Here is a 14,182-nt window from a genome sequence, read left to right as displayed (position 1 = left end):
ATTTCCAATTTTCTAAGAGCAAATATGTCTTTCCCACGAAGACAGGGACTCTGTCCTCTACTGAACCCTCCACACCTGTAACACTGCCTGGCATCGAGTTAGTGCGAGATAACCACTTCTTTCAGTGAATAAACCACGGTGGACCCATAGAGAAGAACAGGTGACACATTTTAATATTTATTGGTAGAAACAGATCTTCAATGCATACTTTGTGTTTTAAAGTCTACATTCTCTTAACTCTTTTTGCTGTTGTTGTTATTGTTTCATTTGGAGTTTTTTGGTCTCCAAATGAACTTAACATATTATCTATGCATTTGATTCTTTATAGACCCTTGTTTTTAGATTTTAAACTAAATTTGAAAATCATGCATACTGTATATCTTATTTAATGTAATCCAAAAAATTGTTTGCACTTTCAAAAAGGTCACAAAAAGGTAGAACTCAAGTTAAATAACCTCTGTGTTCTAAAATTTCCACGTTCCATTTCTGAAAAAAGAAATACTCGTTCAGTGTTATATATTGCTTGCTGTCTAATAAGTCAGATTGTCAGACGCTTCATAAATTATATCTATTTTTAAATATCTTAATCTACTTCCTCCCAGAGATGATCCTGTAAGTATTAAACATCCTGCCATATGCAGTAATAGCCCAACAGTTTAAAATAAGAACCAAACTGGTCATTTTTAGTTAGACTGAATACTTAAACCTTAAAATTATATACCTATATATACACATGTGATATGCTGCATATTAAATTTAACATTTCAAGTAACTTTAATGCATTTAGCAAACACTCAGCCAAATATTCTTTCATGAAAAGATACTGTCCTTAGAATAAAAAGTTAAAGAAAGGCTTATTTAGACACCAATGTCTGGACACGGTACAAAGCCTGAAAGTCCAAGGAAAATCTGCTGGACTTCTCAGAAAAAGAATATTGATTTGTAACCTACTGAGTTGTGCAGATACAAAAGTGCTTAACATGACAAAATTACCAAAATAAAAACATTTTAAAAGTTATTTGGTTCTAGCAATATTAACTATTCTGTATTTTAGGATGATTTAACATTTGCATTTTAAATTTTCTATAAATTTTCTCTTTTTAACAAGTTAAAAAAGCACACACAAAAAATAGTTCAAACTATAATCATCTGTTATTTTTCATCCTGGTTAGCTCATCACAAATAATTCAACAAAAGAATGCCTGAATACTCAGCTCTACTAAGATGCAACATTTGACTGGATCCAGCATGTCACCCGTTGTTTGCTGTACTGGACCCTAAGACAGGCTGCCGACAGATAGGACACGTGCAATTCTCTGAGAGGCACCGGTCGATACAGTGGATGTGAAATTCATGCATGCAAGGTAACTGCCTGAGCTTGTTTCCAGTTACGTAGTCACTGATGCAAACGCTACAGATTTTCCCTCGTTCGCTATCGATACTGCTGTGCTCATAGTTCCGGGTGGAAAGATTGTCAATCTGCTCTTTGGTTAAACCACGCATGCGGTCATCATCCTCCCCTTCATTAAGCAAGAAGTGAGCGAGGCGAAGGATAGGTAGGGTGCCAGTTTCGACCAAGTTACTTGAATTTTGCGACTGCCTGCCACCTCTGTTTTGGGCACGAGGCGGGGCGTCAGGGCTGTCTTCTCGGGTCCACCTGCCTTGGGGGGACCCTCCCCTGTGCTGGCTGATGGCCTCACCGAGGAGACTCACTTCTGAGTGTGTCTCCGGCCGATGCTGACCACTTCTCTGAGCCTCTGACTCAGATTCGGCCTCCATTAGAGAACTCAGTTCTCCAAATCCAGTCATGATCTGCCTTAAAATTGATCGAAGAGCCACTGATGATGGTTCAGCGAGCTCATTCTCAGAAATCCTACGAAGAGGAACAGTTATAGTACTAACGTAGGTTCGCATACCTGTGCGCTCTAAACGAGAGATGGTGCGCCGAAAGCCCCCACTACTGCTTTCGATAGTGACTGTGTTTTCTGCCAGCCCCACCCTAGATCGAGTTCTATTTGCAATACTGTCCCAGTCTCTGCTTTCTCCAGGACGAATCCTTCTCACTTGAAGGTCCAGTGTGATTGCCGGATGTCGTCGTGCAGCAGCGGAGGACCTGCTGGACTCTTGTTCTTCTACTGTGATTCTTGACACAAGTCTTGAGTTAGAGAATGGAGTATATGCGGTACCTCTGCCTTCTCGGCCTTGCTCCAGAAAGACACGAGTTATACCTCTCCTCCTAACAGACCGCCTACTAGTTTGCTGAAAAGGTCTACTTTCCCTTTGTGAACTATGATAAACAGTACCACTTTGCCTCTGAATTGGTGACCGGCTTCGGCTATTGAAATTAGACCGTAATCTTATTGGCTCTAATCTTTGGTTTGTATTCCTCACTGTGACATTAGTTCTAGCCCCATTTTCCCAAACATGGGCTGCTCCAAATCGCTGCCCCTCCCTTTGCCTGAGTTCACTACCACCTGATGGATTAGCGCGTGCAGCACCAGTTCTAGGGGTGCCAACAGCCCCCCCAATTCCATTTCTTAATCTTCCCAATGCTGACAAAGATTCTTCTACTGAACTCCGCCCCCTCGATCCAAGCCTAGTTCTCGGAACATTGGCACTACTAGCACTGAGATCCCCTGCAGCTTGGCTCCTTGTTCGCCTGGCCACAGGGCTACTTGATCTCTGTGGCCCATCTGTGGTGTGATCTTGGCTAACATCGGAAAGTGGAACGCCCACATAATCTTCGCCATCCATTTCAAATCCTCTATTCTCGTGATTTATGTGGATTTCCAGACAAAATTGGAACTCTCCACTGTGTGGGTTTGTTCGACTCACAGCTCTCCAAGTCTGGTTCCCATTCTGTCCACTTCGAGTTGCGTTTCCCGTGCGACGAAAGGTGTTGAGCCATTCCAGCAGAGACTCCTCAACGGAACTTTCTCGAGGGGCCCCTGAGTCTGGAAAGCAAACCAAATCAACTTAACATCAATTACTAAAATCTATCTTTAGATCTTTATTGAAAGCTTGTAAGATAAACTAAGTTTTTATTAAATTAAAAATATAATTAAGAACATCTGTGCATTTTAATGAATGAAAAACGGCCAAAAAACTGAACTTTCTAAAAGAAAGGTGTATACTATAAGCATACTATAATATACACTGTATCAAAATTATAAAATTTTAAATACTATTTGTGCAAAGGTGTGAAGAAATCCTCACTCTTGCTTTCTATATGCCTGTTATTGGCAAAATGTTAAGGCAAATGAAAAATATATCCAGTATCAAAACTGTACATTTAAATTGCTTTATTGGGACTTCCACTGGTGGCACAGTGGATAAGACTCCACGCTCCCAATGCAGGGGGCCTGGATTTGATCCCTGGTCAGGGAACTAGATCCCACATGCATGCTGCAACTAAGAGTTCACATGCCACAACTAAGGAGCCCACCTGCCACAACTAAGACCCCCTGCAACTAAATAAAATATTTTAAAAATTGCTTTATTCATATGGCAGTATCAATAAAATACAGTGGCAAAACTTATGTATAATTTATCTTGAATTTTTAGAATTCTTTGGTAAAGGTAACTCAATCTTTTTTGCAATTAGGTATTTTGGCAACCTTAAGAATTTTATCCTATTTCTCAGAAACTTGCCAAAAATGTACAAGTCAAGAAATATGGCTTTATGAGTAAAATGTTAGAACCACATTATATCTTCATGTGAAGATAGGAAACTTCAGGCATGTTACTTAAATTCTCTGGCTAAATCCTTATCTGTAAATTTGATAATAATAGTATAGATGTCAAAGGATTATCATGAGGATAAAATAAGACACTGTATATAAAATGATTAGTATAATATCTGGCACATAGGAAGCACTCAATAAATGTTAGCCATTATATATAATACAACAAAATACATTTTCTGTTCATTTAGAACATGAGCTGCATGAAGACAATGAGTTTTGCCTTATTTTACTCACTGTTAAATCCCCAACCTCTACAACAGTATTTGGGACAAATCGGACTCTCAATTAATACTGCTGAATGAATCGATTTAGAAATAAATGTGCCCTGGGACTTCCCTGGTGGTGCACTGGTTAAGAATCCACCTGCTAATGCAGGGGACACGGGTTTGATCCCTGGTCCAGGAAGATCCCACATGCCGCAGAGCAGTTAAGCCTGTGCACCACAACTACTGAGCCTGTGCTCCAGAGCCTGCGAGCCACAACTACTGAGCCCATGTGCCACAACTACTGAAGCCCGTGCGCCTAGAGCCCGTGCTCCGCAACAAGAGAAGCCACTGCAATGAAAAGCCTGCGCACCACAACGAAGAGCAGCCTCCGCTCACTGCAACCAGAGAAAGCCCACACACGGCAACGAAGACCCAACGCAGCCAAAAATAAAATTAAATTAAAAATATATACACATTTAAAAAAAAAAAGAAAGAAAGAAATGTGCCCCTAATAAACTTCTTTGAGTATGACAGTGCTACTGTGGGAAGCTTTAAGTTTTCCATTTTAACCGGTGGATTATATAAAGTACAAAACTCAATGAAAAGCATTCTAATGCACATTAACTACACAGACTTTACCAAGTTCGCTCTTCTCAAAAACAGTTGTTAAATGAGTCTGCTTTGATTTTATTTCATTACTGCAATCTCTCATACAAAACTTTTTTAAATATTAAAGTTAAACCTGTTAATCAGCTGCTGACATCAATAAAAACAGCAACTTCAGCCATATTCTAAAGGTATAAGCTATTTCACATGTGATGAGTACATTTTCCATTAAAACATATTCAAAGGACCAGTATTACCAGCTATACCAATATAGTACAATTTGCATATCTAAACATAAAGAAGAAAAAGGGTTAACATCCACTTTCCATTTTAATTTGCAAAAAGATATAAGTAAAGGGCAGGTAAACATTAAGTCATTCTAGATGCCACTTCTGTCTTTAATTACTAGAATATAGTGATGGCAGTGTATGAAAGAGGTCACTCATGTCTCACAAAATCCGTCACCCCATTCTTCCACTGGAAGTGCACTGCAGTGTCCTGTGAACAACCTGGCATCTGGGTGTGGCCACGGGACTAAGTTCTCATCAATGGAACGGGAGTAGAAGTGAGAGAGCTCATTTTCAGGCAGGGGCCTGGGCCTTCTCCTGGAACCTGGAACTGCCAGCTGGAACCTAGAAGTGGCTGTGACTTAGCTTGATCATGCAAACCATACCTGGAGCAGCAGTCAGTGCCCAGTGAACCTTTCTGCAACAGTGGAGATGTTCTGTACCTGTGCTGTCCAATACAGAAGCCACTAGCCACAGGGGACTATTAAACACTTGAATGTGGTTAATGTGCCTGAGGAACTGAATTTTCAATTTTATTAAATTCAAATAGGCCCAAGTGGCCGGTAGCTACCGCGCTGGACAGCACAGTTGCAGAAGCACTGTGCTGGCTGTGTGGGTCCCAGAAGGCTTTACGGATTGACGTGTGTCTGCCCTGGACTGAGCACAAAACGGAAGTAAACTTCCACCTCATCAGCCGATGCGTCTGGGTGTTTAACAGTCTTCACCCTAACCAATACCACGGTCCTGATGTAATATGTGAAACCGCTACTAACGAACACCTCTGGAGAAGGAAGTAGAACTGCTAAGAGGGACCTTAAAGTTGGCTTTACTTTTAACTCTATACGCTTCTGTTTAGTTTGGATTTTGTTTTTTTTACAAGTGATTTGTTTCTGTTTTTGTTTTTTTTGCGGTCCACAGGTCTCTCACCACTGTGGCCTCTCCCGTCGTGGAGCACAGGCTCCGGACGCGCAGGCTCAGCGGCCATGGCTCACGGGCCCAGCCGCTCCGTGGCATGTGGGATCTTTCCGGACCAGGGCACGAACCCGTGTCCCCTGCATCGGCAGGCGGCCTCCAAACCACTGCGCCACCAGGGAAGCCCCGATTTGTTTTTTTATAAGAACTTCTTATATTATGACTTAGTGTCTGTTCAGTAAAATGACACAACACAAAACCAATAAAACAAAGCAACAAAAATAGGTTTTCCTGACTCAGTCTTTCTGTATTGTTCTGTATAAATTTTTAGAAACTAAGTTTAGTTATATTACTTAAAAAAAACAGTAGTGTGTAAAGTCTAAGATTAAAAAGAACTCTGCTGGTAATTAATTGTATACTATTTCATACACATGAGCTCCCTGAAGGCAATGGGTGTGTAAGACATCTTTATATGCAACCCCTGTCCTGTATTACCTAACTATACTGCTCAGCATATAATATGTAAATACTACCTGAATGATTATCACATTTAATCCGGAAAACACTAAAAACAAACATTGTACAAGGTCCTGTAAGTTCATTTCTGCAATTACTCCAATCAAACCTGTTCCTTATGGAAAGGAGTCTACAATACCTCTGGTGTTTGTCCCATTTCTCAAGTCAGGCTGAGATGCTAGCTGTTCCTTGACTCCATCTAAACGTTGTTGTAATTCTTCTGATGTCACTTCTCCTAAAACAATGGAAAAGTGCCCACTAAAATTAAAATCTTTAAATTACTAAGTTTTATGAAAACTCATGAAGGGTAAGACTAATCTTTAGCAATCTGTAGAAGACAGTCTATTGTTTTCATGTTCTATAAATTGAAGACAGCAAAAAACGTTTAATTCATGCAAATACACATCATTTTCGTTGTTTCATTTATTAATGTTTTATTTAAATTAAAATAAGATTTAATTTGAATCATTAATGAAGTGCTCCCAGTTGATATACTTAGGAACCTATAAGCTATAATTCTGTGGATTTTCGTCAGAGTTAAAAAGAAATTAAGAAGGGAGTACTTCTAGAGAAAATTTCAAATCTTTATTTAGTTGAATTTTACCTAGTTCATTATATGGGTAATGAATGCCCTTCATTATATGGGTATACAGAATGCAAATATGCAACACACAAATATATACAAGCATACAGTTTCAATTGGTTCATCTGTGAAATGAATTTGTAAAAAATTAATGGAGCACATTGAACTTTTTGGGAGTCATTAATTCAGCTAAATAAATAAATGATAAGACCTCAAATAGTTAGAATTAGGTTTTAAATGAATATTGTATTTGTAGAAATATTACTTAAGAGGCATAGGACTACATAAATATCCGACACTATCATGTACATTAACCTGTTGGTTTGACACTTGTGTAACAGTGCTATATGTTCAATATTCTTACCTACTTATAAAATACAGAAGTAAGCCAGTGATATTCTATGTTGTTATGTTACAATGCTCTTAAAGTCACAAAAACAGTACACTATATTTTGAGAGAGGAAAGATGGGGTAAAAACCCCTCCTTATTTTGAAACTTCTAATAATGCTGAAAAAGGTATTTCCTCTTTTACCCATCTCTTACCAGGGGTGCCTAAAAGATTATGGTCTCTCATTAGCCGGTAATCTTCGTCATTGAGATCATTAATAAACTGATAATAGGCTTCTTCTCTGTGGAGACGCTCTTGCTGCCACCTTCTCTCGTTTTCATGATGATTCTGGTCTTGAGATGAGGTTTCTTCACCACCACCACCTGATCTAGATCTAGACCAATTCATGCTGAGATTCCTGGCTTTCTGTTCAAACGGTATATACAAAATTCAAGGTATTAGCCATGGACTACACATGGCTTCATATTTTAACTTAGTTTTTTCATTTTCATTTTAAAATTCTGTCCACTACTCAAATACTTCATATGCCAAATCTTGCAGTGAAGAACCTACATATAAAATGAATAACAGCTCCTAGGTGATAGAACACAATTGGACCTACTTCTTTGCCTAAAGCCATCCTCTAAGTCAGATTGGATTTGGTTTCACCACACATTTCTCATAGCTGAAAATCAAAGTGATTATCTCATTTTCTACGTCTTTGACCCAAAAGCCCTCACTGATGTTCCAAATATCTGGGTATTCCACATTACCATACAAATTTTAAGCTTGAATGATGCATGTTCTTTACTTCATAAGCAAAGGACTATTGGGTATCAAGAGGGTATCATTTACATTTATTTCCAGTAAGGGTATTCTTCCCCAAAAAAGTTCATAAATGTAATATTACCCACCCCCCCGCACTTTGCTGAGGTAAAAATAACTTAGCTGAACAGACCTGGAGTTGATTTCTCTTACAGCTAACAGGGAACAATACTCTGTGCACAGCTCTGGGGATTGTAAAAGCACGTAAGAGCTTTGGGGTTTCCCCATAGGAAACCTTGTTCCTAAGCCTGGAATGGTTAGTCCCGGAGGTCTCTGAGTGCCAGTGAAACTTCCTGACCTTGCTAGGCAAACACTGCTTTTGGATTATACTGAAATGTCATTCCTGAGAAGTTTACTTTTAAACCATAAGGAAATCAAGGGAGGAAAGTAATTGTTTCATAAATATCTTAGAATTTCTTAAACACATCTATTTACTAAGTCGTTAAAGCTACAGTTCTCAACTGGGAATGCACATCAAACTCCCTTGAGGAAATTTTTAAAAATACAGATGCCCAGAGCTCACCCCCAATCCTAGGTCAGAATTTTCCAGGGTAGGGCCCAGGTCTACCTTCGAGAGCTAATCTGGGTGTTCTGTGGCTGAAATAAACCATTCCTTGACAATTTCTGGTATGTCACTAAAGGGTATGTGTAATACAGCACATGACTTAATAAAGGCTGCAGGATCGAACGACTAGGTGACCAGGGAAGCAACTTCGGTAACTAGGACTCAGTGTTTAACAAGCAAACTACTTTAAAAACAGGGTGAAATTAGCCTACAAGTCTAAATTATTGTATGAGTTAGCAACTAACCAATCTCATGCACATTCTGACATTAAATTACAACTTCAAAGGATTTTTTCACAGAGATCCCTGTCATTTTTTTAAGGAAAGATCTAGTAGCACTATCCAGTCACATGCAAATTAACATTATCAAAAACTACAGATTTCCTTCCATTTTCAGAATAATTAGGACTAGACCATCATTAGCAAAGAGCATATTTGGTAGGTACAGCAGTAGTAAGATTTTTGTATTAAACAGTTTAAACATCTGAAACCTATCATAAAGTCAAGCTACTTTAATATTATTCAAAACTTTAAGAGCTTCTCCTTAAGTGGTAATTTTCTCGTACAATTAACCCCAATTAAATCCACGTGAATACCTTACTTGCCTTTCAACATACTTTTAATATATGCAATGGTATCCATCCTTCCACTGTTTGTGCTTTTTTTGACAGCTGCCCATCTGAAGCGATAAAAGAGAGTTGAATTATTCAATAAGTTGCCTCTTTGAAGGCTAGGAACGGCTAGTCGTCTCCCAACTCTACTGTAAAGTTAAGGCAAAATATCCAGTGGATTCTGTTAGAAACTCACCTAGAAAATGAGATCCCCAAACAATTAGGTCATGGAAATCTCCCGCACGGCCCGTTTCTGCCACAACAGAAACTAGGCCTTTCTTTCCTCCACCGTCACCCCTCTTGGGATGACAACTCCTCTCTCAAGGCCTTCCTTCCCACCCCGCTCCCACTCGGGTGTTGCCAGGCTTAGGGGCCTCCAGCTTACTTCTAAACCTTCACTCGCTCGCCACCCCTGCCCTCCGTCCCGATACTGGTTCCCTTCCTGGAAGTTGCGACAGAAGCTCGCGCCGGGGTAGGGCCCCCAGTACAATAACCAAACTGGACTCGTGCCCAACCAACCTCTCCCCAACCGGTCCTGGAGTAACGCTTCCTTTAGCGACCTAGATTCCCACAAGGAAGCCAGTAACAGCGGGGCCTCGGAGCCAATCACCGGCCAGGGCAGGGCATCTAGACCGCAGGTAGCCAATCAGGAGAGGCGGGGCCCAGGGAGGGCCTGCGGTCCCCGCGTCTCCCGGAAGCCGCGGAGGGCCCGGAGCTTCCCCCGAGCTCACTACGCCGGGGACCTGGCCGTCTTCCCGCTACCTGGAGAGAAGCGTGCGGCCCCGGAGGCTGTGACCGGGCGGCGGGCGGGGCTCGCATCCGCGCCTCCGGAGGCCGCTGCGCCCTCTGCTCGTCTGCTGGAGAGAAGCCTGCTGCAGCGGGACGGTCCAGCTGGAGCGGAGGCTCTGGAGGAGGGATGGCAGGCCCCACCCGTCTCTCCCTAAGGCTGGGCCGCCCCCTGCGCGACAGGAGACGCTCAGCCGCCGCCGGGCGCTCGCCTGTACCAGTGGAAACTGCGTCCGGTGGGATCCCGGATGCCGCGTGCCGCGTTCCGGTTTTCGGCGCTCGACCCAGCGCTGATGTCACGTGGACGCCTCTCCAGCCGGAGTGCGGCGGCCCAAGGACGACTTGGGCTGGAGTGCAACCCAGCGGTCTGTTCTTGTCCCTTGACTTGACTGCCTGGGTACCACGTAGCTCACCACCCAGGCGCTTTCCCTTATTGCCAATCGGAAATTACAAACCCTAATCAATTCTCGAGTGCCTCTACTCGGGTTTCAGTGAAGAAAATGAATTCCCGCTAGGAATGCACTTTGAACCCACAACCCCTCCCCACAGTTGTGTCTCTGGTTTTATTTCTGAGATGTGACGCTTACCAAACTCGCCTCACCACTAGTTACGCCCTTGACTGAGTCCCTGCCCAGCCTGGTATAGGCTCCCCGACTTCCCTACCCTCTAGAAGATTTAATCATTGCACCATGCTCACCGTGCTGTGATTCTTCATTCGTTCGTTCGTTCATTCATTCGTTCGTTCGTTCATTCATTCCTGCCTTAACTTTGGAGGAGCTATTCTATCCCGGCTCTCATGCTTAGCGCCTGGGTAACAAACTTTAGCATCCATGAGCTACCAGTGTAGTAGGGGTAGAAGGGACGAGATTTTTAAAAAATCGGCATATTATAGATACGAAAATGGAAATATATAAACGATGCAGTCTTCAAGGCCCTTCACGATATCTCTGCTGTGTACCACCACAGACTGGGTGCTTCTTGGCATTCTGGAACTACTTGAAGTTCAATTAAGCAACCCCCAACCCCACTTTTACCTAATTTCCTTTATCTCCCAGGACTCATTTCATATCTCATGGTCAAGGGATTTTTTTCTGATACCTCTGAAGTGGCACTCTAACCCCAACGTCCAGCCACGCATAAAACTAGGCCCATGTCCCTAGTACGGTGGCTCCCATAGCTTCCTCTGTATAATTATTTTAGCACTTACTCATTTAACAAATATTTACTGGGTGCCACTAGGAATTAACAGCAGAAGATAAGACAAACCAGGCCCATGCCCTCCTTTTGAATGGAAAAAGACAGCCACTGAACGAGTACCTACAATGATTTTCTGTTCATTTATAGTTCTCTCCCATCTAAAAGTCCAAACTCCTTCAGTTCAAACAAATGGATTTATTCATTTTTAGAGTCCCAGAGCTCAGCATGGCACCTGGCACAAAATGCCCCTCAGCCAACTGCGTGGATGAGCAGAGAAAAATGCAAACTTGTTACAAACAGGATTAATGCATGTTAGTACAATGACCTCAGGAATTCTGAGTACACGTCTGAGAAAATCACATGTGAGATATCCAAAATTCAAGCAGAAATCATTTAAAATACCTATACGAGTTGTAATGAGTGTAATACGCCATCAAGTGCAAATACTTTAAAACGTTAAACCGAAAAGATGTGTAATATATCCTAAGAGTCAAAAAATACAAAGTCTAATCAAGTGATTTACCTGGTGGGAGGCTGCAGATTTCTGTGGATAGATAGGTAATGTATGGAACTTGAATCCAATACCTTGCTTCAATTTTGTAGCCCAAGACAAAGTGACTATAAAAGGGTTCTACATATGATAATTGGGACAGAGAGGTGGATCATTCTGGATATCTGTATTTCCAGCTCTCATAACCTGCCAAAATCTTTGGTCTAATTAACCTGGTTTACTGGGATGCTATCTGCCCTTTTTAGTGTGTAGGCGTCTTTTAACTCCAGGACTTTTTACAGTGAAGAATAAAAAGGTATAAAAGAAAACCATAACATTAAAATGATTTTCTGTATATTTGTTATTTTATGTACTTATAGTGTTTAAGTGATTTTGGCTTCTTAGAATGACAGCCTTAATTAAAATTTAAAATCCAAACTGAGATGTTGATTTAGACTTTTATGTTTAAATCTTATTTATTTATTTATTTTTGCCATGCCGCCTGGCTTGCAGGATCTTAATTCCCCCACCAGGGATTGAACCCTGGCCCACAGCAGTGAAAGCCACGAGTTTTAACCACTGGACCACCAGGGAATTCCCTTAAGTTGAAATCTTAATAAGTTTGTGAACAGTATAAGAACAGCTAAGAGAAATTTAGGCTCATCATATTGTTTTCTGATTAATTTTAAGGTTATTATTTAAGGATTCAGGAAGACATTAAATCCAACATTTGAAGTACTTATGAATGAAAAAATATTACATTTATAAAGTTTAAAATGTTTGTTTGAAGATGATTAATTAAATAAGTATTAATTAAATAAGTATGTGAATGAGATCTAAATTTAGTCAGAGTCTAATTCCAAATGACTGTTAAAGTTTACTTATTACTAGAATAATGAGAGCTGTAAACTAGATTTAAAGCCTAAGGTTTAAGTAGGGCATTGAATTGGAATTTGATAAGTTGAATATTAACTGTTTAAAGCAAAGATTTTTTAAAAGTGTTTTATTAATTTCCTCTTAAATTTTTTTTTAAAAGCTTTATTGAGCTATAATTTACATACCATAAAATTCACCCATTTAAAGTGTACAATTCAGTAATTTTTACTATATGCACAGAGTTGTGCAGTCATCACCACAGTCTAATTTTGGAATATTTTCATCACCCCTAAAAGAAATCTCACACCCATTAGCAGTCCTTCCCACCCCACTCCCAGCCCCTGGTAGTCACTAAGACACTTTCTGTCTCTGTGCATTTGCTTATAGGACATTTCCTATAGATGGAATCATGCAAGAGCAGCCATTTTTGTGTGTGTGTGTGGTACGCGGGCCTCTCACTGTTGTGGCCTCTCCCGTTGTGGAGCCCAGCCTCTGGACGCGCAGGCTCAGCGGCCATGGCTCACGGGCCCAGCCGCTCCGCGGCATGTGGGATCTTCCCGGACCGGGGCACGAACCTGTGTTCCCTGCGTCGGCAGATGGACTCTCAACCACTGCGCCACCAGGGAAGCCCAAGGGCAGCCTTTTACACCTGGCTTCTTTCACTTAGCCCTGTTTTAAAGGGCCATCCACATTGCAGCCTAGGTCAGTGCTCCATTCCTAAAGAGAAACTTCTTAATAGCCTTTTTCTGCATATGAAAACCACCTTCAAGGACACCCCCTGTTATGGGTTGAATGTGCCCCTCCACTCATATTTTGAAACCCTACCCCCCCCTCCCCCGCCCCATCTCAGAATGTGACTTAATTTGGAGATAGGGCCTTAAAGTGTTAATTAAGTTAAAATGAGGCTATTAGGGTGAGTTCTAATCTTATCTGACCTGTGTCCTTATACGAAGAGGAAATCTGGATACGTGAAAAGATACCAGGGATGTGTGTACACAGAGGAAAGGCCATGTACAGGCACAGCAAGGAGGCAGCCATCTGCAAGCTTAGGAGAGAGGCCTCAGAAGAAATGAAACCTGCTGACAGCTTGATCTTGGACTTCCAACCTCTGGAACAGTGAGAAATAAATTTCTGTTGTTTAAGCCACTCAGTCTATGGTGTTTTGTTATGGCAGCCCTAGCAAACTAATGCACCCCTACATCAACAGCTTAGAGTTTTACTCTATCAGAAATTCCTCCAGATAGAAGCATGTGCCCAGGGAAATGGAGCAGTCAAGCTCCTACACCTGTGTTCTAGAGATGTCCATCATTTCCTTTCAGAGAACCTGCCAGCTGCTTGGAAGGAGCCACTCTAGACCATGTGACCCCACCTCTCTGGCCATGGCTATTTGAGATAAGGTACATGTTCCAGATTTTCTGGGAATTTGGAATTCTGTCATGGAGATTTTGTCAGTTAACTGTGAGTAAAAGAACTGAAAGGTCATAGAGACGAAAAGGCTAAGACCTCTCAGATGGCGGCCATGAGCAAGTAAACAGTAATTAGAAAAGGAACAGAGAGCTTACCAGTTCCCTAGGGGCTCCATTCCTTTGTCAACACATGGGTCTGTGTGATTCTCCTATTCCTTTACATCATTCTCTTTTTATTTTTT

At 41.4% G+C, this 14,182-nt stretch overlaps 1 protein-coding gene across 1 annotated transcript; it reads right to left on the bottom strand.

The window, feature by feature from the left end:
* Positions 1 to 1,251: 1,251 nt before the first annotated feature.
* Positions 1,252 to 7,593, bottom strand: RNF6 (ring finger protein 6). Its single transcript, XM_007471454.1, has 3 exons — positions 7,401 to 7,593; positions 6,413 to 6,508; positions 1,252 to 2,954 (listed from the first exon to the last, which is right to left on the bottom strand). The coding sequence occupies exons 1-3, from the start codon at positions 7,591 to 7,593 to the stop codon at positions 1,252 to 1,254; spliced, it is 1,992 nt and encodes a 663-aa protein (XP_007471516.1).
* Positions 7,594 to 14,182: the final 6,589 nt, after the last annotated feature.

The sequence above is a fragment of the Lipotes vexillifer genome, unplaced genomic scaffold (assembly GCF_000442215.2).
Source record: "Lipotes vexillifer unplaced genomic scaffold, Lipotes_vexillifer_v1.1 scaffold543, whole genome shotgun sequence".
NCBI lineage: Eukaryota > Metazoa > Chordata > Mammalia > Artiodactyla > Lipotidae > Lipotes > Lipotes vexillifer.
This window is presented reverse-complemented; position numbering and strand designations above follow the sequence as displayed.